The following is a 23288-nucleotide window of genomic DNA, read 5'->3' on the forward strand; positions in this document are numbered from 1 at the left end:
TATCAAGGATAGACGAGGAGACTGTCAGAAAACAACTGAAATTCAATATCCAAACACAATGCAAGACGAATCGTAAGGTGTGTGATGGTAAACAACAAGTGAGAAACAAAGATAAACGATCAAGTGTCATAGACGATAACGTCGTCGTCGATGCCATCGCACTCATGCTCTGCGATGGCTTTGAGAACGGCGTCATATGCACGGCTGTCATCTGTAGGTCCACTTGAGACGGGTCCCAAAAGTTCATCAGAACTATTGTCAGATACCACCGCAGTCTCCATGGCCCATTGCGATGCCGCCCAGCCTTTGGTGAAATTTAATTGCTCCTTTTTTAGGGAGAACTTCACCATCTGTAGCGCCTCCATGAGGATCGGGCTGATGCAGTTACGCCTCTTCGTGTATGTTTCGCTGCTCGACGAGAACACTCGCTCACAGGGAACAGCAGATGATTGGACTGGGAGGTAGTCCATAGCGATGGCGTAAACCGTTGGGAACATCCCCTCAGACACCTGGTCAAAACCTCGTGATCAACAACAAAATACATCACTTGATGTTACGACAGAAGTCGTGTTCGAACTGGGATGGTTAACAAAGAGAGTACGTCCTCTAAGTTATCAATCAGGAGTCGGAATGTCAGTATACCCGATAGCCTTAGCCGTCGGGATATGACTAAAGGATAGGTAAGCTTCTAAGGCGAAGCCAAAGAAGGGTTTCGCTGTCGACTATGAAGTCTAGGCGAGAGATCGGTATCGACTCAAAGACGGATAGTCTAAGAGAATCAAAAGGTAATGTCGACTCAAGGATAGCGATCCAAGAGTATAGCAGTTCGTAATCAGGATCAGGAGATCAGGTAATCGTTCAGGTAAAACCCAGTAGATTCAAGTTAGGGAAATACAGTACAATGGAGTCAACTATATATAGGGGAATGGGAACGGTGTTCAGGGCAGGTCAAGGAACTAAAGATAGATATATCAGGAAGGTAGGGTCGAGGGTATATGACCATGAGGTCAGGGATCAGGGTTCATGAGAAGATCAAGGGAAATAGAAGTACAGGCCGTGAGGCGGAAGATCAAGGGTTCAATGGAAGCGTCTAGCTTCTGTCACAGAAGGTCAGGGTTGGTGGGGATCAAGAAGTGTGCATCAAGCATCATGATGAATCGTGAAGAGGTGATGGTTGTGACGGTGTGACAAGGTGAAAGGGTGAGAAAAAGATAGGGGGGCCATGTTACTGTAACACTTGACGGAGACAAGACTCACCTGCCAGAAGGAGAGTATGTTTGTTCCCTTGGGGCTGATATTAGCTGTGCTATAAGCCCCAAACTCCTGATCGACTGTCTGGATGATATCGTCACAAACCGGCAGTGCATCCCCCTCACGAAGTCCGTAGATACGGGAGCCTAGCGTGTGTGATTGTAGTCTCGAGGGTCGTTGGATTGGAGCCGGCATATTGGAGGTCCACTGTCCTCTCTTGACATGCATCTACAGGACATATGAGCGCATGCTGAAGCTAGATAGATAGACGCACCAGCTTGAGAATGAATTCCTTTGCTGACTTTACCTGGTTCTCATCCCAATGATCTGTGGCCCATGACATTCGGCATGTGGGGTCCATGACTATAAACCGATCGTAAGACATCAAATTTAATAAAAATGTGAGGGACTTACACATCGCAACAGCATATGCATTTGTGGAGGACATCCTGTCATCATACTTCTCCGCCCAAGTCAAACCAATGTTGATGAGCGGTGCACAGTGCGGGGCGCTATTGGCCACCTGCTTCCAATCCTCAAGTAACCTTTCAAACACCAGAACCGTACGACCCAACATGGGAGTGCTCTCGCTCAACATGGATTGCTGAGCTCTATGGGGGGGCTGAAATGACAATGTTAAATGTGACATAAGTTACGAAGATATTGATACTGACCTCCAGAATAACTTCGAAGTCCTGTAGAAAATGCCATTCTATTGGACTCAACTTTTTGTCGTTTATAGAGCATTGATTGGGAGAATCGAAGAACATATTAACTGCCTGGGCAATGGTTAGCCCACCACAAATGTTCAGTGAGATGAAACCTCACCTGACGTAGATTGCATAGACGATTTAGCATAACATAAACCGAATCCCAGCGGGTTGGCTCATCGAGCAGGAGTTCGACTTCAGGGAGCTTTATAGGCTCGCCTTTGTCTCCTTGGAACCAATCGTTTTCATTACCTATCACGATGGTATCCCTAAAATTCGAACGTTGCTGGTTTGATGCATGGATGGTGTGCACAAGAGTTCTGGCCCATTCGAGAGCTTTACCGATGATGGCGCCGACATACTCATTCTTGTCGATGATTTGACCACAAACATTCCAGGTCTTCTCCATGGATGAGAAATCCGCTGTCGTGTAGTCGTCAACAATATGTTTCACACATATGTTGATCACGTGCGGAAAACATGGGATTCTGTTTTCGATTGGATCATATTCGATGTTGCGTTCTTCGAGTAAATGTGATAGCTCCTTCATGCATGTTTGATTGTTGGCCGCGTTGTCCAACGTGAAGTGTCCAGGCTAAACGAAGTCAGAGCACATCATACGGTACAGCTGAACACTCACATCCTTTGCAACTTCAGCACGATCGAGGAGGTGCAGTATTACTGAACCAAGAGATTTGCCGGTATGACTTCCTGGAACGTGATGAAATGCAATTAATGCTGCCTTTAAGACGAGTACTGATGTCCGCTCTTCCTTGGCGATCCAGTGAGCGGTAAGTGCCATAAAGGGGCGGAGCTTCTGATCAGACCAGAGGTCAGATGTGAAGGATACTTTTCCTTGCACCTTCTGTAAGAATACATAAGATGTATGGCGGGATTCTCGATAACTAGACACTCATGGCAAGATCACCTTTCAACACCTGGAAATACTCTTGCCACGTGATTATTATGAGCTCACAAAGTTTTGTGCGGTGGGGAATGTCTGAATCGGTCAAATCCTTGCGCAAAAAATGTATCAGGCGTCGGAACTCAACGCATTCAATAATGTTTATTGCCTGCAGAAAATGAATTAGCAAGGGCATGTAGAAAGTAATACCAACTTGCCTGATCGTCTGCCACTATGAATTTCACCAATTGACGATGCATCTCATCAATGCTGAAATCTGGGATAAAATCCTCCGGAGAAAAGGTGGTTCCAGGCGGAAAATTGCCGTGTCCCTGATTAGGGATGGTACCGAGCGACTCAATGTGATATGCAGGGTCCTTAAGCCTGTCACGTATAGCTGCCAAAGTCCACCCTTCAGCAAGTCGCTCATTGAGTGGTTGTATGAAGATAGGCCAGCATAGGCGCTCCGCCTCTTCCAGGAAAACATCAGTGTGGTGATAGAAAGCATGAGTATGACGGGCAGAAGTGCCGGTTGTGCTCCTATACGAGATAACCTGGTGTGAACTGTCCACCTTCTGCAAATCCCTGGACAAGGCCGTAAGAAAGAATGAAATAATTGCAGACGCAAAACTCACTCACAGATTCGACAAATCTTGCGTTTAGTGGCTGGATCTTCCCTAAAGAAGTGATTGATATCAGCAGTGCTTCTAGGCTGCGTTCCTCGGACACCCGTAGCCAAGGGATCGACTTGGGTGGAGTAGATAGTACTAGTGACTGTCTGCAGAGGGCTGGGAACTGGAGGAGCCCCAACGTTGGGGGCAGGCAAGTTATCTTCTTCATCCCCGGAGACATTGCCGATGTCAATGTATTCTCCATCATCTGGTGTGCGACTAGTGCCAGTACGAACTGGGCTATTATTGCGGAACCTCAGAGGCAGTTGCCGCTGCCTTTGGGGGTGTTGAAGCATAGTTGCATTCAAAGCAACAGCAGCAGCGATGGGCGCAACAGTGGCAGCGATGGGCGCAATATCGGCAGCGATGGGGGGTAACGATGGGGGGAGCATCGATTGGAGCAGCGGCAGTAGGAGTTAGAGCAGCATGAGTAGGCACAGTGGAAACTTGAGACTTCTGCCCTCGTCGACGAGGAGGCATGTTTGAGTGACAGTAAAGATTCAAAGACACGGTCTTTATGTATCTTCGTCAGGGGAAATAGCAGGGAAACACCAGTGCCGAGTCAACTAATGACAAGTCCAACATGTACGCACAAGCTAAGGTCTGAACAACATTATTAATTGTGATATGGCACCAGGAGGACAACTGCAGGGTACATACCGTAAGATCTTGTTCATTCGAGTGGTCCTAGGCAGCACAATACATGTGTGGGGTTTCCCCGATGCCCACTACTTACCCAATGAGAGGGATACCGATCTATAAGATGTGCGTTCTGATGTACCCTAGATCTCGCAATCAGTTGTTAATATCGAGCCACAGTAAAGCTTACCTACATCCTCAGATTCAACTGGCTGTCCAGAAGCCAGATTGCGATATAGCAAGGACATCCAGTGAAAGGGACATCTCATGTTTGCAGAGGGTTTGCCATCGTTGTCAGGGTGGGTGGTTTGACGCTCACTGAACACATGTTTCAAATATCAACCAATGGGTCAAGGGAATTAATGCTTACCTTCAATCCAGGAGTTGATTACTGATTGATTGAGCATTTAATTGCGATACAGTGGAAGGGGAGTGGGGTGTTTGTGGAAAATCCCCCATGCGTTATCCAGGAGGTTGGTAATGACTCATGAATCATGATAGCGATATGATCCAATAAGGCGAAACTGGTAGATGTTGGGACTCAGGCTTTAGGAGTAAGGTACAGGTATCCAGGACAGGTTTGTTTCTGTAGCAGACCGACTGATTTGCAGAAAAACAGCACTTGCAAGTTGCAAGGAGGATGGGCAAGGAGATGGTAGGGTGAGAAAAAGATAAGAAGCTGCGTGACTCAGCGTCGAGTCGGCCCTCGGGAGTCGGGAATCAGGCCTAGGGTTCATGACGCACATTTGTCGACATATATTTGACCGCATTGAACGGTTTGAAACCTATGAGAAACACATTGTAGACTTGTACACTGTACAGTTATGTAGAGATAGAAAGACATATTCAACAGCGTGATCTAGCAACTAATGGCTTTTTCCGCAGTGCAGTTGGGTGCATGGGAGAGGCATTACGTTGGTGTAAACTTCGAAATCAAAATTAGCTTCAGATTGTGAATGGGAAAACGAGACAGAATACTCACACACGAGTAGATCTGCGAAGTGGTGTTGCATCCGGCAGATATGGGGCCAGCCTCGGCCATCCAGGGTCCATTGGAGATTGGAGGGTGATGTGTGATGTGATTATCGGGCATGCTGAAATCCAGCGAGCATGTAGATGGCACATCTAAGGTGGCTTGAAGACCACAAAGCAATGAACGAAGATGCCCATAGTCAGGGTCTTCCGAGAATGCAAGAGAGCGCGTGTAGATGAGAACACTTGCAAATTCAACGGGAATTCCATCGCATAAGACTTCAATGGTGGTGTTGACCTTGCGCTCGAGTATGGAAGAGCTGGAGAGTTTTTCGTGGTCACTAGTTAACCATGGAAGGGAGCCGCGTAACAGATAGATCAACATGTATGTAAGCGATTCAAGGTCGTCGCGACGACCCGGGTCAACTCCTAAGTGGTTGTTGATTGAAGCGAAGGCAGGAGTGCCAGTGAGACGTTGATTGTGACGAAAGGGAATATGGACTCTAGTTGCGGTGTCCCAGTATTCCTTCGCGATACCGAAATCGATTATAAATGCAGTGTGCTTCAAATGGCCAAGGCCCACCAAGACATTCTGTGGTTTGATATCGCAGTGAACATAATTGTTCGAGTGGATGTACTCAAGACGTGAGAGCTGGAAAATGGGTTAGCCTATCTGCAACAACCCAGCACGAACCGACTTACCAGTTGGATTCCTAGATTGACAACAGTATGAAGGCCAAATTTTCGATTATGTGTGAGGAAAAGATCTTGGAGTGATGGCCCAAGGAGGCCGAGAACCAAAGCATGATATGTTGATTCTCGACCGAACCAGAGAGCGCGAGGTATCCCAACGCCACCTTCAAGTCGTTTCAGAATGGCGTATTCGCGCTGTACAGAAGATGGCTGGGTTGTGATACATTCAAGTTTGATGGCAACAGCATCATCTTTGATGATGTTCTGAGCGTGGTACACAACAGCTAAGTAGGGTCCATAGTATGTTAATTTTAAAAAATCATAGTCAGCTTGTGAACAACACACCGTATGAACCAGATCCCAAAACATCTCCGAGTCTGAATCTACCGTCAACTCGTATCGGGACCTTATGGTTCATGGTGGGTATACTATGAGATAACTTGAGCCTTGGGGCCTCGAGGAGCAACAGTCAAACTAACCGGGAATGAGACTTCAACAGAGACGTGATTTCGTATTTATAAATCAGCTTGAGCTGGCCTCAAGCCAGCTCGAGCCGCTGTTGATTATTTTTGGCTCACAGTTGGTTCGCGGGACTCCAAACGGCTAACGAACCAGACCAAACTATACATAAGTAGCCTGGCTCACTTGGATAGCCAAAATACTTGCAAACCAATGAACGCCAAGCCGGAGCGGGCCGTAGCCGAGCTGCGGTTGTACTAGACGACGTATATGACCAGCCAGACTGCGGTGAGTATGCAGCAGACCGTGTTCTGGGAGTAGAAGCCTGCTACCAACATCGCTGCGGGAGAAATATGTGAATATTCAAGAGAGCATCCGGTTACTGGGTAACTCACCAAATATGAAGCAATTCAAGGACAAGCCAACAAATAGTATGGGCATAACGATCGATAACAGGTAGGACAGGAGGAAGTAGCCGCCCGGCATGAGTTGCTGACAAGAGGTCAGCCGATGTAGTGAGTAAAGCGAGAATAACGGTTACTTCTCGAGTCCACTGCCGATCGGCTTGTAGCCAGCGGATCATGTTCAAGCCAGATGTGAGCATCGCAATCATTGCCATCATGAGTGACATAAAGAGCAGGAAATAGGTTGCAGGTGAATTATATTCAAGATATGACACGGGAGAGCCAGTGGTTACGAAAATACCACTTGTCGTGAGAAGCAGGCTCGCCTTTTGAAACGTTAGGCTACGTTAGCGCCGGCTTGAACTTGCAGAGAGTTGAATAGCCTACTGCGGAGATAGTGCTGGACAGGATAGAGCACTGGCTGCCCCTCACCTTCTCGAATGCTTCATCGGATTGCAGTGACTCCCAATGGTCTTCAAGATCGGGGCGGCCTATTGCAACAAAACAGAGTACTCTCGTTATGGAGGATGTGTAACAAAGGGATTCTGGGAGCACTTGTTCTCTGTCACGCAGTGATCTTTCACCGGGAGTCCCATTGAACGTGAAAGCCTAGTGTGTTAGTTCAGTTTTATGGCAGCATATCATTCCATGTTTTCAAAGCGCACCTCTGGAAAATAGTGCAAGGCCATGATGAGCACCACATTAACGAGAACTTGAAGAGGACAGATAGATAAGTGGATATCCGAGTCATGCTATATCGCTAGGTCACTTAATAACTCGAGAAATAGTGGGGACTGCTGTGGCCTAATTATAGCGGTGTCAAGACGCGCTGTTGCCAAATCGTAATCCTGATTGGGAGTCTTTGGACGCTCTATATACTACATGTGGAAGTAACGTTAAAGGCGGAGGCAGTGTCACGGAATTCGAAGCAATATTTGGCCCTGGGCAGTCTTATGACATCACACAATTGGTTCCACGACTCTCACGCAAATACAGTTCAAACTGGGCTGTATGTATTCAGTGAATGTAAATTTTGGGCGTATGTAGTGGGATTTTGTCGAACACAAATGTCTGTAAAATCTCACAAGTCGGACAGTGGCCCACATATGCATCTGGGTCTCATCACCGCCCATTCAAACTTCAAAGTGAGGCATTTTAAAATTGCTGGCAGTTAAGTAACCAATTTTGAGCACTACCTTGCGCTATTTGGTATACAGTCCTTCCGGAAAGTCTTGACTCATGTATTCGAAATGGTTCAAAAATAGTGAAAATGTCGAAAATTCAATTAAATTGAAAATTCAGCAAACTTGCACCACTCTCTTTCAAAGTCGAGCAGAAAAGCATAACTGTCACTCTTTTGAATGTTAGATTATGTCTAATACAGTAACTGAATGCTCCGACGACTATTAGCTACTCCCCTCCATGTAATATTGTCCGCGCTACAGATAGCCACTATGCATATACCAGCCTCGAGCATTTTCGGCATTTATGGCCCTGAAGCAAGCTTCACAAAGGTCCTGCTCCGGGAATTGGCTGTGTTGGAGATCTCTCCAATGCCGTCAAAGCCACTTCATCAGCAAACTGGAAATTTCCCCACAGATAATGCTATTTTAGACTTTTTCACACAGTAGCTCACAGTGCGGACAGACGCCACAATGGACATACATGCACAGACACATACTTCGCACAACCTTCCAATCACAGACAGAACTAGCCAGTTGCTCGAAGTCTGTAGTAATTTAATTCCTTAGCTAGTCAAATTTCCCCACAGACAATTATTTTGCACAATAGCTCACAGTGCGGACAGTACTACAGTCAAACACTTGAATTTAATAAGCGGTACAAAACACTATTGCTAAATTTTGACAAGGTACTACAGAAATTCTGCGACAATTAAATTAACGTAGTGTCTCGAGCACATCAATCTAGCTGAACGGTAATGCCATGACTATCCCCCAACTTGACGACAGAACCTGTCACAGGCTTGTCAGTATAACAGCGTGAATCTCAATGTACAGTGCATTGCATAAAAACGTTCAGTGCTTGATTTGGATACAATATGTTTGTATGTATTTGGCGGGTGTAAATTTTGAACATACCTCCGCCAAACCTCTAACCCTAACCACAGCAACCACTGTCACGCTGCGCAGACGCGAAGCTTCGCACAGCAATACTGTATGTACTCTGCTTGTCCCCCTTCGAGCTAACAATCTTCATTCTTAGGTCTTATGACATCCAAATGCAGTCAATGTTGAGCATGAGGCTCCCAATTGAAGTGTAGCTCCGGCCTCTTTGGCAGGGTCAATATGTGCACAAACTCACTGCCTGAATTTCCCGTCTTCCCTGCAGGTTTTTTTCTTGTATTCAGGCAAACTATGCCCGTTTTTGACAGACGTGAACTTTCTCTACAAGGTATAGTTTGATTTATGTTTGACCAGCTGACGAGGCATATCTAACTAATTTGTCTTGAATAGTTCTGGCTTGAACAGATCTTGTCGTCTCACCGTCTGCATAAAAGGTGGGTACAATCTTTGTGAATAAACTACCCTCAATCCTCACACTCATTTATCAACTCCTGCTCTCGTCTTGGACAATGCAGCGTGCTGAGACAGCAGAATCATGGACCGAGGTGTCACCAACTCCTCGTCGCCATGGGGCTTTCTTGTCTGACAAGGAAAATGTCCCATTGCCTCGTGAGCCTCGTCCGTCAGATGGTTGGCTTAGGAATCCTGCATGGATTGGTAAGGTATATTGTAATGTTAGTTTCATTGCTGATTGTCTTATAGATGGAGGTGTTAACCCTCCTTGTTTCTACCATTCACATGCAGAAATTGAGGAGGTTTGTCGTAACACTTATCTTCAAGCTGATGACAGTGACTTCGCTATTGAAAATGGTAATCGCACACCTCTGGCCGCCTCTCAGGTCCTTCCGTCTGCAGTATCAGGCGAGCAGATCAGTGTATCTCAAGGTATAATATTTTTTATTTGCACCATGTGGTTCACTGACTATATTTTGGCTTCATTAGATAGTGCCGGTCACCTGGTATCAGTCACTATGCTCGTTTTGGTCGTCGAGAGGAGTTCATCGAGCAATGGTCGTGGAAAGTTGTCCTCCAAGAAGACGAAGACCATCAAGTCTGATCACGTCCGCATCGAGACCATGTCTCGTGTCGAGTTTATTACAGCATTCCTTCGTGTCCATGATCTCGATGATCAGTATAGCCCTGGCGTTCATTTTGGCCCAGCATTCCGATTCTGGTGGACAGGATCGAGGTAAATTGTTCTATAGTAGCTGTGTTGTAAATTGAACAAAAATTTCACAGCGGCGGAAAGACAGGTGCTTTGACTATTGAGAATGATCATGATTTTGATGTTGCTCGCACTGCTCTTTTGAAGAAAAAGAAGGACAGTTGTGTTGTGAATGTAGAATTCGACGTGGATACCATGGACGGCTTCAGAATCCGAAAACGGGTATGTTGTAATGAACGAGCTGGGATAACTCTGACTATTTCGCTGTATAGGCTCTTCCTCATGGTGATACAGTCACTCGTCAGGACGAAGAACTTCTATATGGAACCAAGGTAGTCCAAGTCATGGTCATTGACACACATTCTTACCCGTCCTAGGTGCCTCGTGTTGACTCGTTTTCAGAGGAGTCTCAGATCCATGGTGCTATTATCATGCAGCTGAAGAACAAGTGGTCATGCGAGAAACATCTCGGCGAGCATGGCGAACCTGGCCACTGCTACATCGCCTCGACTGGCGAGCATTTGGGATTAAACAGTCGTAAATTGAAGCTATGGGCTGCTGCCATTGTAATTTGATTCCCCTCACGACTTTCTCATTACTGATGTCACATTCAGGCTGCTGCTGATGCCACCAAGCACGAGCCACCAAACACGGTTGACTTTGATGTTCTACGTGATGGTCGGCTTGATGCTGTCAAGCCACGTGGTTGTACGGGTCCACGTTCTTCACTGAGTTCAACTGGCTCTCAGGATGCCACAACAATGCTTCTTGCTGCCATGATCCCACTCATTACGGAACGACTCGCACCCCCAAGAGTTCCTGAGGCTGTACCTCTTAATTTGCCAGTGCCTTCCACTCCGGTTCGTCCTTGTGATGCTTCTCCATTCTCCCCAACTCCTGCTGCTGGCACGGAAATACAAACATGTCTAGGTGATTTCCTCAAGGCTAAAGGGATCAATATCCTCGATTCAGGAAGTATTCTTTTCGACCTTGACTTGACTCCCGATATTGTTGGCGAAGTGCCAGTGGCTCATCTCTCTGATGTAATGGATGTTGTTGAGGGTCGAGTGCTGAAATTCCAGATGTTTGCGAGAGAGTGGAATGACCGTCTTCAAGTTAAGAGGCGTCGTCTGCAGTAGGCCAATCATCCTTCAATAACATTCATTTATTTACACTCTTTAATACTTTTCTTGCTTTCGGTGTCAGAATAGTTATCCTATATGATACTGAAAAGATCTGTCTAATGTCACATCACTCGTAACCACAGTTTCGTATCCAGGCAGCTGCATCCTCGGATGAAACAGACATAGCTGCCTGGTGGATAAGCCAAGGTCGAGCATCTATGGAAGTGGCCTTGGCCTTGTGACGACGCAGCCAAGATTTTATTGAGTGAAATGTCTGCTCAATTGGATTAAGATCGGGGGAGTATGGGGGTAAATATATGAGTTTGGCTCCTGCGAACAACAGTTAATTTTCACAGCGAAGATCATTTTACAGAACACATACCACAGAGTCCTTCGATTATGTGCCGGACATCTTCGTCATGGTGAATGGCACAATTATCAATCACGACAGCACTATGAGGACCTGGGAATGGTGTGAGTTTGGGGGCCTGTGAAGCTATTGAGCGAGAGATAAAGACTCGGAAGAACAATTGGACTTACAACTTGCTCGTGCAGAAATCCTATGAATTTTTTTTTATTGACTGCACCTTCGAAAATGTCTAGAGCTATGACACCATCTACAGAAAGTGCTGGGAGGATGGAAAATTTCTGACCACGTATGAACGACATCCGTCGCACGCATGCCCTTCCAGATGGTGCCCAGCCATCTGGTCTCCGGTTTGTTCGGTTGTCGACCCCAGACTCATCAATCCACACGAAATACTCCTTTGGCAAGTGCCCATATTCCGCCAGCCAGGTTGCACGGAGCAACTCATTTCGCTCTGCTGCTGCCTTCGATGTCTGTTTGTGCATGATTGCAAGCCGACGAAGGCTGCACGAGAGTGTGGCAATTGAGACTTCCACATTCCGTGCTTCAAGGAGTTGCTCTTGAATTTCGTCGAGAAATAGGGATGGGTTGGCATCGAGAATGGATGTGATAAACGAGAGATCATGCTGCGCTTCCTTTTGAGAAAGTTCAAGTATGGTTTAAACTTTGCTTGCAAGATACAGAATTTCACAATGTTCACAATATTCGGCCAGCTCAGACTCTCAATTGTGCGCCGCCAAGTGAACCTTGGACATATGGACACTATGATTCAATCATTGTCAATACCCAAGCGGAACACTTGTGGCCTGCTAGCAGTCTTCAAGGCAAGTCATACTACACTCATTTGTCCTTTCCCAATGCCTGTTATCAACCTCATCCTTCAGGACACACTGTCGCCCAAATCAGACTCATTTTTCACCCCCTCGGCAAGACCGGCGCACACTGGGCATGGCGAGATCAGTTCCTTAGCTACGTTCATCGCTTCGACATCATTGGTGTCCGCAACCCAACTACGCAGATGCATGTCCTCAAGAGGGCAAGATGGTCTAACGGGACTTGTATGGGGGATGTTGTACCAATTTCACAACTGCGCGCACCCGTTAATCTAGTTCCTTGGTTTGGTGCCGCCGCAGACAATCACCTTACTGCTTATAATAGTGTCGAGCATGTGTCGGAGTTATGGCTGAATCATTTTTGGGACAAAAGCACTTACTTCCCTCTTTCAATGTAGTTTTTTTGGAACAATCTGTATTGCTTTTCACTACGTATATAGTCTTTATGCAGTCGAGTTTGATAAGAGATAAGAAAAATTTGCACATATTCCCATGCCAACCTTTGACCATCATCACTGAGTACAATGCCCTCCAAATCATCCAAGCCAAAAACAAAGTCGAAACAGAAACAATATTTCTCAACACTAGCGGTCAGGATAAAACTGGGATCCTACATCAAAGTTCCTCTAATTCATGATGTGCTGATGATGGACAAGCTAACTACTCAAGAGCTGAATCAACTAGTCCTTGAGGAGCCCGCGAGTCATATCAAACGAAGCGCCCCCCTTGGGCATCTTCTATCCATCATTTTTCAATCCTTCAAGGTGAAAGCCCCTCGTGCAGAGGATCTTCGGATCCCTCTCTCTCAGATTCAATATTGTAACGAGCGGATTGATAATCAGTTTTGTCGACTTCAACCGAAAGACTCTGTGGAGCTTTGGGATAGCAAGGTGAAGATGTGGAACTGGGGGCTGCCGGATCCGCCTCCAAAACAGCGCAAAAATAAAAAGGGTAAAAAATACGAGGAGGGACAGCTGAGGGGGGGGGGGGGGGGGAGTCAGGTGCCCAGAGGCAGTGCTTCCCATTCTACTAGTAACTTGACTACTGAGCACGTAGTTGCAGGGCTTTTGAACGCCCTCACGGCGGCACTTTCTGAACACAGTGGACTCAAAACTAAGCAAGCAAATTGTATATGGAGTGGGGCCCACTCAACCACCCCAATCAAGGGAGAAGACATCCCCCGCAAACCTGACATTGTTATGTCAGATGAACCAGACCCTGGGTGGGCAGGCATCAAGGTCGTCGCTGAGGTAACGAGCAGCAAGTACCGGCCAGGGAAGTGTGCCGCAAAATCCCTTGATACCAAGGCGTATATCATTTTGAAGCACCAGCCCTGGAGGCGCTTCACTCTGATGCTATCTTTATGCAACCACTATCAGCCGTAGTTGTAGTATTAGACCTACGTATTATGGCAACTACCATTCTTACCATAGACACTTTTGATGGTAATTACCAGCAGCGCAATTTGACCTAATCCATGGCATTTGTCAGGCCCTATTTTGCTGGGTGTGTTGGCTTTCACAGCCGCATTTTTTGGATTTTTGAAACTCAGCTATGTTTTCAGTCACAAATGTGTTTTCCACATTTGTCAGATGTTTTATTCTGCAATTTTGGCCTCCAAAAGCGGAAATTCACAAAACACATCCTGTTTTGGTCACCTCCTCATGTCAGGCCTCCCCATATTATTCCCACACTCCGCATTTTCGCATTTTTAGTCACCTACTGTGGGAATTACCCCACAACACCCAAAACATCATCCCAATATGGTATACCACATAATTATAATTATTCCCACACCCTCCCCACCTCACTGCAGCTTCACCACTACACCACAATAGGTCCCCCCTTGTATCTAAGTAGTAGTTTGGTATATACATGTATAATATTATATAATAGATCGCTTTTTTTGTCAATTTGTGTGCCTTGAAAGTATGGGATCCTTATCAGTAGAAATAGCAAGTATTCACACTAACTCAAACCTCTGGCCTATTTTGAGCTGATCCTCGTCACAAAAAGCAAGTGTATATACTATGATAATGATATATGAACAGGTTGTATTATTTATGCAAGAGTAAGATACTGAAAACATCAAAAGTGTCAAAAATGCGATTTTCTATGTTTTTGTTCCTGTAGCAGGATCCTATGTGTGTCCTGGGCCAGCTATATGATAGACTTACCTCAAATATACATAGGAATAGACCGGATCCTGCTACAGGAACAAAAACATAGAAAATCGCATTTTTGACACTTTTGATGTTTTCAGTATCTTACTCTTGCATAAATAATACAACCTGTTCATATATCATTATCATAGTATATATACTTGCTTTTTGTGACAAGGATCAGCTCAAAATAGGCCAGAGGTTTGAGTTAGTGTGAATACTTGCTATTTCTACTGATAAGGATCCCATACTTTCAATACATCGAAATTTAATAATCAGACACCTGGAGTAGATTTCAAATATACTCGGTATCACAGTCCTAAATGTACAGAACAATCCTACAAGAATTGAGTGCTGAGGAAGTGAAATAGATAAGAAATTGAGTGTGGGAAAGTTCAAAGACCCAAAACATCGAAAATGGTCAGTTGAGCAATAGTAGCACTTTAATGCTAGGTCAACTCAGATATACACCACATCCCTTCCACCACCCTTCAACCTCAGGGCAGTATGTAGTATATGTTCCTTTAGTAGTCTACAATGTATCCTACATATTGTTAATGAAATATTTGACCTGTATCATATATAAATGTAACTTTGTGTGAAAAGATGTCAATTGTCACTTTTCACACATGTGTGGTTTTACTTGTCATTCAGTCAGTCCTTGATGGATTTTTCTAAATCTTCAAATCTATCATCAGGGGCATATATAGGACATATCCCAGGTCTTTGATTACTTATCACAGGCTTGATTACTATGTAGGCTTCTTATCAGTAGTAAAAGCCCCTGTACATTATATATCACATTTGCACCCTATGTAGGGCTGATCCTTTGCACAAAACATATTTGTGAATGTACTACTGATCATATATGAGCAGGTCTGGTCATTTGTGCAAGTGTAAGGGACTAAAAAAACATCAAAAGTGTCAAAAATGCGATTTTCTATGTTTTTGTTCCTGTAGCAGGATCCTATGTGTGTCCTGGGTCAGCTATATGATAGACTTACCTCAAATATACATAGGAATAGACCCCCTACCTCAATTGAGGTCCGGTCCTACAGGAAAAATTTTCACAGGGGGTAAATCACCAGGAGAGGGGGGGGGCACCATGCAACAGGGAATTATCCTATGGTCCTGGGCTCCTGATACATTGTTCCTATTGTTAAATAGATGCTGTGAATCATTTTTACAAGGCTGTTCACCTAGAAATAATCAAATGAGAACATATTCTGTGTTTTCTTGCATATGTGCTATATCTATTGATGTAGGACACTTCAGGGGGTGAAATCAAGATGGGAATCTACTCATATATGCTCATAAATATGTTCTGAATGTCCTGGAACACCCCCCTATCAAAGGGGCAAAAATGCGAAAATGTTCTGTACCCTAGCCTGTTTGAAAAAGGCCCTGGAGGATGAGCAGGCACACAAATTGACAAAAAAAGCGGTCTATTATATAATATTATACATGTATATACCAAACTACTACTTAGATACAAGGGGGGACCTATTGTGGTGTAGTGGTGAAGCTGCAGTGAGGTGGGGAGGGTGTGGGAATAATTATAATTATGTGGTATACCATATTGGGATGATGTTTTGGGTGTTGTGGGGTAATTCCCACAGTAGGTGACTAAAAATGCGAAAATGCGGAGTGTGGGAATAATGTGGGGAGGCCTGACATGAGGAGGTGACCAAAACAGGATGTGTTTTGTGAATTTCCGCTTTTGGAGGCCAAAATTGCAGAATAAAACATACCAAAACATCTGACAAATGTGGAAAACACATTTGTGACTGAAAACATAGCTGAGTTTCAAAAATCCAAAAAATGCGGCTGTGAAAGCCAACACACCCAGCAAAATAGGGCCTGACAAATGCCATGGATTAGGTCAAATTGCGCTGCTGGTAATTGCCGTCAAAAGTGTCTATGGCAAAACTGGTAGTTCCCATTTTACTAGGTCTAATACTACAACCAGGGGTGCCACTATCGCGAGCTTCGTGTCCACGTATACGACCACTCTGGTTCTGCCGTATCCCCTCCATTCCATATCAGCCAACAGAAGAACAAATTTCTACAGATCCTCTTAGCTATTGTCTTCGGTAACGGCGAGTGCATCGGTTTCGATACGACAATGAATATTCGACAGCTCAAACTCCCTGTCTTATCCCGTCGTTCCATTCCTCCTAGGAGATTGCGTGTCCGGAATAAGAGGGACCCCCCCAGTGAATCTGTCATACGGGCGAAGACAGGAGATGCAGCATCAGGCGAGCAGTCAGGCGAGTCAGAGGAGTCAGGTGAGGAGTCAGGCAAAGAGTCAGGCGAGGAGTCGGACAAGGAGTCGGACGAGTCAGGATATGATTCAGCATCATCATACAAACCTTCGCCCTCACGTCGCCTAGACACTCTCGGCGGTGATTCCTTACTATCAAGCACCTTCCCCTCCCTTGAATGAGATGAGCGGCCCGATATTAGGACTGGTCTTCCTACACTCCCCTCTGAACTGCTTCCCTTGGCCACTCCCACCTCGCTAGCTCCTTTTATTGCCCAACATTCCATTCCTCTGAATTTGTCGCCAATCGGTGAAATTCAAGTCAATGACAACTGGTACGACATCCTGGAGGTTTTATTTTCAAGTCATGGCCTGGTTGGTCGTGGCACCGTTTGCTACTTGGCTAGAAAAGATGACGAAGAGTACATCATCAAGGACCACTGGGTCCTTGGGAATGCAGATGATGAAGATATCTTGAATGAGGTTGCTATGTTGAAGAATATGCAGGGTGTCCGTGGCGTCCCAGAACTCGTAGAATTCAGCAAGGTTAAGCTTTCAACTGGTGAGGTCAACAACACGAAGATTTACCAATATCAAGAGCTACCCAGCTTAGTCGGTACTTGGCACACTCATTTTCGGCTCGTCATGAAGCCCCGGGGGTGACCTTTGCATAAATTTCGAACAAAGTTGGAATTTGTTCAAGCTATACGCGACATTGTGGCCAGTAAGTATCCCTCCTTCGCGATATACATGTTGATACTAATTGGCGATTGTTCTCCCAGTTCAACAGGAAGCGCATCGATGGGGTATCTTGCACCGCAATTGCAGCCTCCACAATGCGATGATTGAGGATGCCAATGGTAATAGCCTTGGAATGCTGATCAACTGGGAATTCACTGTGACTATCACACCAGAGAATACATATGCTATTGGTGGAACAGTAAGTGGATCATTGATTCAGGAGTAAATTTACTGACTCAACTTGCAGGGCACAATTCCGTTCATGTCGCAGCGGCTCCTGCAGCAAGTGAAAAAAATCTTGATCTCCCACACCGCAAAAAAAGGGGCATCATCATCGTCACCTTTGGAAATCGAATTCGTCAAGCAAGACTATTCAGATGATCTCGAATCGCTGTTTTACGTCTTCACTTATATCTGCATCGAGTACAGCGGCCCTCTTGGTGTAGAACACTATTTGAACCCTTCGAAAGCATGGCTTCCGCATGTGGGGAGCAACCGGAATATCGGGGGGTGCTTTGAGAACAAGGTTGCATTCTACACAGTGGGCAAAGGCGAAGCTGCACTCCAAGCGCAGTTTGACGGCTACTTCAAGGATCTTATTCCGCTTGCACTGGAGTGGATGAACCTCCTGAGGCTCAATTTTCCAGTTCAGATCGGCGCTGTTGATGGCCAAGTTCTCCACCGACCCATTGAATTCGATGCACTGCTCAAGATCCTGGACAAACACATTACTGAACTTCTTAAGGGCGAGCCTGAGCTGGCCCCTGAACGGTTGCTCCGCAAGAGGTTGGTAGATAAGCATAGGCAGGATGTGCATGCATCAGGAGAGATCATGAGGGAAAAGGAATTGGATTGCACCGCAGTGAAGAAGCGAGGTCTGAATGATGAGTGGACTGTTGAACCTGTGAAGAGGAACAAGACATCGAACTCGGGGTAGCTAGGCGGTTTTGTTGTCAATCTTGATTTCATTTGTGTATGCAGCTACTTAGTATATGGTTTTCGCTCGCGAAGTGTTTACATTTTTGCATTGTAGTATTCATTACATGTTTTACCCCTTCCTGCCTTCAACTCAGAAGTAGTGACTCATCGCAGCTGTTCCCACAACTTTGGGAACGTCCCATATGACTAACGTTACAACATCATCAGGAAATTGACTCGACAATGACATAGCTTTATAAAGCTTTATATATCATAAAATTTATATAATATCTATCATAATTGCACTTGGCCAGACAAAGCTTTAGATAGGCAGGTTCCACTGGCAGAAACCACCAAAGGCACAAATATGATACATATTGCAAACACCTGCCATCCTTGACAATGTATTATAATGCTAGGATACTTCAGACAAAACTGTCACACAATTGGCCTGTATAATGTTCGATATTATGGTCAGTAAAATAAAAGAATTACTAATCATTATTTCTATTTGAATTTATGCCACTTTCTTGGTTTGAACCCTCCAGCTTACAACTTACCACCTGAGATCACCTGATCAATTCACACACTTTCAAGCATCACTTACCATTAGACTACATGACCTTGTATATATCTAGGCAGCAACTGACATATATACCATATCCATTGGACTTAAAATAAAATATGATACTTTCTAAGTCTAATATAATACTCTACCATTAGGATTTTGATAAGGAATGACTAGGGTAGACTGGCAACTTTTTCGATGAAAATCAACATTAGGATTTTGATAAGGAATGACTAGGGTAGACTGTGGCAACTTTTTTGATGAGAATCAAAGTTGTAGCCCTTGTCAAGGGTAGTCTTTCCATAGTCTCATGACATTTTGTGGTTAAGATCCTAATGAGTTATAAGCAAAACACTACGAAGTGGTGTGTTCAAGAAAGTTTAGGCACACAAATAATGTGACTGATGTTTGCTTATTAAGACTAAGAATACCAACAGGAATACAATAGTAAAGAAAGACTTGATGAAATTTCGAGTTTTTGGTTATTAGGGACTAGGATTTTGATTAAGGACCAAGATAAGGAATGACTAGGGTAGACCGTGGGAATCTTTCCGATGAAAATCAAAGTTGTAGCCCTTGTGAAGGGTAGTCTTTCCATAGTCTCATGACATTTTTTGGTTAAGATCCTAGTGAGTTATAAGCAAAATACTAGAAAGTGGTGTGTTCAAGAAAGTTCAGGCACACAAGTAATATGACTGATGTTTGTTCATTTAATACCAAGTTGTCATGCCTATGATCAAGCTTTATCTCTGTATATAATCTTATATAATTCAGTGGATTGTTGATTTGAGTTTGTCAACTAAATCTAGGAACAACAAGTTTGTGCTGATTTCCTGATAGCCAAGATACATCAAGGTGACATGTCTTGCATAGTCATATCTTAGTTCATATATGTGTGACACCATGATAATGATATCTAAGGCTAAAACATGACTTGTAATAATGTTTGCTGATTACCAATTATATCCGGTCATATCAATTTCGGGTCGATTTCCTGATGATTGAGCTCGTTCTCCTCACGCAATCCTCCATTCAACTATATTCCTGCAGGAATGCGGTCACTTACACTGCTGGTCGAGTCATACTGCCTACAAGTGTGACATGCTGCTTGGTTGGGTCGACTCCCTTAAGAGCTGAGTGAATTTTTCTGGGTCTTGTCGCTTATCTTCCTTCTGCCAGGTGTTCCTACCCTTTGCCAGTTCAATCATGCCTCCTCGTCCCCGAGCTACATCTAGCCCCAAAAGGACGAAGAAAAAGTGCAAAGTTGCAGAATCTGGTGTCCCAGCGCTCACTGGGCAAGGAAAGAAGGTGCGGACAGAAGATGAAGTTGGTTTGGTGTCACTACAGCTATCTTCCGATGTCAATGCTCCCCCCGTTCGTTGTTCTGGTCGTTCTGGTGCAGGTACAGGAGGAAGGAATGCTCAACTAGAGAAAGTTGGCGCAGCTCTGGTGGCCCCAACGTGGACAAGCCAACCTAAGGGATCTACGACCCTCGCGCCGAATATCTCAGCAAACCCTCTTGCTCCAGAACCGCGTTGAAGAAACCGTGTCAGCCGTCCACAGGTCAGCTCAATTTTTCAACCGTGCAGTTGGGGCTGATGTTCAATATTTAGAAGCCTCCTCCGCCGTATAGTGCCTCAAACGGTATGGGCTCTACCATCACAAGTTCCCATCAGAAGGGGAAAAAAGCCAAGGTGAGCAATTTTGTCTTTATTCATTCCTGGTGATACAATGATCAATCGTTCTACTAGACGTCTTCTGTCCCTGACTCGCAAGCTGAACCGGTGAGGACATCATATCATATTTAAGTCAAGCGCTCATTTTTATTTCAGGACATCACCTGCATTGAGTCAAGCTATCAATCATTGCAACTGGGTTTATCACTCTGCGAAACGGGCGGACGCTTTGGATTTCAAATGCCTCAAGGCAGCCCACCAATTGTGCCACCTGGAACACAAGTGCTTAACAATTCTTTTGTAGACCCCATGATGGCCGAGAAAGGCGCCAAGAATCATGCCTGCAGCGCTGTTCAAAGCCTTACTGGAGGCCATCAGTCTTCTTCTAGTGGGCCAGCCCCACGATCAGTGCCACCTTCAGCTACCTTAGACTCACATCCTTCGTCCACTGCGCGCATTGTTCCGACTTTCTCCAAGGACTCTTTGGACCCGTCCCTACAAACAGTCGGCTCTGAACCTGGGACCAACCTTTCATTGCAACAATCCGACTCCGAAGATTTGGACGCTTCAGGCTCTGGTGAAAGTAGTGTGGGTGGCGAAGACGATGATGATTCTAATGACAGTAACAATGCTGGTGAAAGGGAGTTTGGTTGGGCTGAGGTTGGCGAGCGCCATCATGTACACCCAGGTAAGTGCCTTTTTGCATATGATGCTCACCATGGTCACCCTGATTATTTCATAGGGTTTTCTCGAGAACCAGAACCTTCCCCAGTCCATGTTACTTCCACTCTTCCTCCCGACTTCGACTTTCAATACTCCTGCGACGAAGATGACATGAACGCTGAGCAAACATTAGCTTTTGACGAACCGTCAAGTAATGCAATCGTCTCGGAAGGTGCTCGACATGTCTCTAACAATGAAACTCAAGGTATTCAGGAACCTGACAGCTCTCAGGTATGATGTCCGTCTGGTGGCATGCCCCCAAGCACTCAACAACTTCATTTCCAGCCTGCAGATGTAGCCGACGACATTTTAAATCGCCATCATAAGAAGAACAGGCGACCCCGTCTTCCCGACCCAGCTTCCCTCGAGCTCTTACGCCATGTGATCACGACAAAGGATCCGAAGAACAACAAGGTTCTAGTCAACACTCAGCGATCAGCCAAATCCAAAAGTTCATCTGATGGGCCGAAGCCTACGCAGCTGGTGTTCTACCCAGCCCACTGGAAGAGTTTCCTCGAGGACGCAAAAGAAGAGTGTCATGCCCAGCATGTGCTAGAGAATGTGTTCCCAGCTCGAGTTAAAGACTCGGCAGGCTCTGTCAGTGAGGCCCTTTTAGCTGTTCTTTACCAGTGGGATACAGCCGGTAAACAATTTGAACCTGGTAAGCTTTGATCTTCTCTAGTGCATGTGTATCTGACCCAAGTACCAGATTATTGGCCTATTCACAAGCCCAATATGGCGAAACTCGTAAGTATATATCGCCAGTCTTTTTGTTCGCTGTTATCTCATCTTCCCGTTATCCAGTTATATGAAGATCTCTCGACTTGGCGCTCTGAGCTCAAGAAGAACGTTGCTGTGATTGCCTCAGCCATGCCTGGCCTTGTCCCCCTGTCAAATATCCCACCTCAAGAACATGCTTTGTGGGTGGAAGGTGTGGCTACTGACTTAAAGAAGGGCTCAAAGTTTCTACACGATGGTGTGGACGAACAGGTATGCTGCCCGTATAATTTTATAAGTATTTAAATAACATGGCACTGCAGGGAAAAACACGAAACTTTGCCAACCCTGCACTCCGCGATGCCATCATTGTGTTCATGTACACTGGACCATATAGAATCGCTCGAAGACATCCAGACATATTCAGCATGCAGTTGCCTTTGCCATGCTTGGCTTTGGTCTCTGCTGCGGTATTTTATTTTTATAATTTTCACACTCAATGACAAACTAACTCGTTTCATAGTTCGTTTGCGTTCTCGACGGCCTCGCAAAAAACGGGAATGGAAAATCATTCCCCAAATTCACCACCAAGGACTATCGCCCAACCTATGCATCTGCACTAAAGTCGCTTCAAGAAATCATTGAACATTCCTACCATGGTCCTAAGTTGGTCGAGCAGCTCCAATCGTGGGCTGAGGCTGGATGGTAAGTCCTCTTGCTTCCAACAAGTCTAGCACACTAACTTGTATTCATGTAGGGCGGCGTCTTGCAAACTCGATGGCAACAACATGTCCCACCACACTGATATCGAGATCTTGCTTGATTGAGGTCGCTCATTTCCCCCTGCTTGTAGCTCGCTTACGTTTTCTACCTATCGCGTTATCACATGATGTACTGCACTGCTATCTGTTATCTAATCAACATATGCTGGATATGATTTGAATTTTTGTCTGTTCGTGTCCAGTGAGACCGGAAACCCACAGAGAATTTATCTGGTGTCTAAGACACATTCTGAGTACAGCACTGCGCTCTGGGGGTTCTGTACACAGAAACCCACAAGATTTCATCTGGTATCTAAGACACATAGGTAATTTCTGACTACAGCACTGCGCTCTGGGGGTTCTGTACACGGAAATCCACAGGATTTTGTCTGGTATCTCAAGACACATAGGTAATTTCTGACTACAGTAGTGTGCTATGTAGTGTTTTGTACAGAACCCCACAGAAGAAGAAGCCTTCTGTGG

General features: G+C 45.2%; 7 protein-coding genes across 7 annotated transcripts; 3 read left to right on the plus strand and 4 right to left on the minus strand.

Moving 5' to 3' along the window:
• Positions 1 to 5085: 5085 nt before the first annotated feature.
• DEU56DRAFT_739852 (casein kinase I isoform delta) lies at positions 5086 to 6258 on the minus strand (the record flags this gene model as incomplete). Its single annotated transcript, XM_041348768.1, has 3 exons — positions 5086 to 5799; positions 5850 to 6124; positions 6186 to 6258. 3 exons carry the CDS (start codon positions 6256 to 6258, stop codon positions 5086 to 5088), a joined length of 1062 nt encoding a protein of 353 aa, XP_041206718.1.
• A 59-nt stretch (positions 6259 to 6317) lies between these two features.
• Positions 6318 to 7392, minus strand: DEU56DRAFT_902407 (uncharacterized protein; the record flags this gene model as incomplete). Its single annotated transcript, XM_041356594.1, has 6 exons — positions 6318 to 6556; positions 6605 to 6639; positions 6695 to 6791; positions 6841 to 7029; positions 7136 to 7312; positions 7369 to 7392. 6 exons carry the CDS (start codon positions 7390 to 7392, stop codon positions 6482 to 6484), a joined length of 597 nt encoding a protein of 198 aa, XP_041206719.1. The 3' UTR covers positions 6318 to 6481.
• Positions 7393 to 9296: 1904 nt separating this feature from the next.
• On the plus strand, positions 9297 to 11091 carry DEU56DRAFT_914323 (uncharacterized protein; the record flags this gene model as incomplete). The annotated part of the gene is made up of 7 exons (XM_041357615.1): positions 9297 to 9444; positions 9490 to 9672; positions 9730 to 9976; positions 10027 to 10174; positions 10225 to 10284; positions 10330 to 10518; positions 10567 to 11091. The coding sequence occupies 7 exons, from the start codon at positions 9297 to 9299 to the stop codon at positions 11089 to 11091; spliced, it is 1500 nt and encodes a 499-aa protein (XP_041206720.1).
• Positions 11092 to 11438: 347 nt separating this feature from the next.
• DEU56DRAFT_739869 (uncharacterized protein) lies at positions 11439 to 11745 on the minus strand (the record flags this gene model as incomplete). Its single annotated transcript, XM_041348770.1, has 2 exons — positions 11439 to 11564; positions 11617 to 11745. The coding sequence occupies 2 exons, from the start codon at positions 11743 to 11745 to the stop codon at positions 11439 to 11441; spliced, it is 255 nt and encodes an 84-aa protein (XP_041206721.1).
• Positions 11746 to 11778: 33 nt separating this feature from the next.
• DEU56DRAFT_718455 (uncharacterized protein) lies at positions 11779 to 12042 on the minus strand (the record flags this gene model as incomplete). The annotated part of the gene is made up of 1 exon (XM_041347636.1): positions 11779 to 12042. A coding segment is annotated over one exon (264 nt), but the record flags the coding sequence as incomplete, so codon positions are not given.
• Positions 12043 to 12800: 758 nt separating this feature from the next.
• On the plus strand, positions 12801 to 13661 carry DEU56DRAFT_757461 (uncharacterized protein; the record flags this gene model as incomplete). The annotated part of the gene is made up of 1 exon (XM_041350132.1): positions 12801 to 13661. One exon carries the CDS (start codon positions 12801 to 12803, stop codon positions 13659 to 13661), a length of 861 nt encoding a protein of 286 aa, XP_041206723.1.
• A 2148-nt stretch (positions 13662 to 15809) lies between these two features.
• DEU56DRAFT_757462 (uncharacterized protein) lies at positions 15810 to 18379 on the plus strand (the record flags this gene model as incomplete). Its single annotated transcript, XM_041350133.1, has 7 exons — positions 15810 to 15968; positions 16238 to 16336; positions 16408 to 16843; positions 16886 to 17317; positions 17405 to 17425; positions 17484 to 17641; positions 17690 to 18379. The coding sequence occupies 7 exons, from the start codon at positions 15810 to 15812 to the stop codon at positions 18377 to 18379; spliced, it is 1995 nt and encodes a 664-aa protein (XP_041206724.1).
• Between the last annotated feature and the right edge of the window lie 4909 nt (positions 18380 to 23288).

The sequence above is a fragment of the Suillus clintonianus genome, assembly GCF_016758775.1.
Source record: "Suillus clintonianus strain FC179 chromosome Unknown DEU56scaffold_53, whole genome shotgun sequence".
NCBI lineage: Eukaryota > Fungi > Basidiomycota > Agaricomycetes > Boletales > Suillaceae > Suillus > Suillus clintonianus.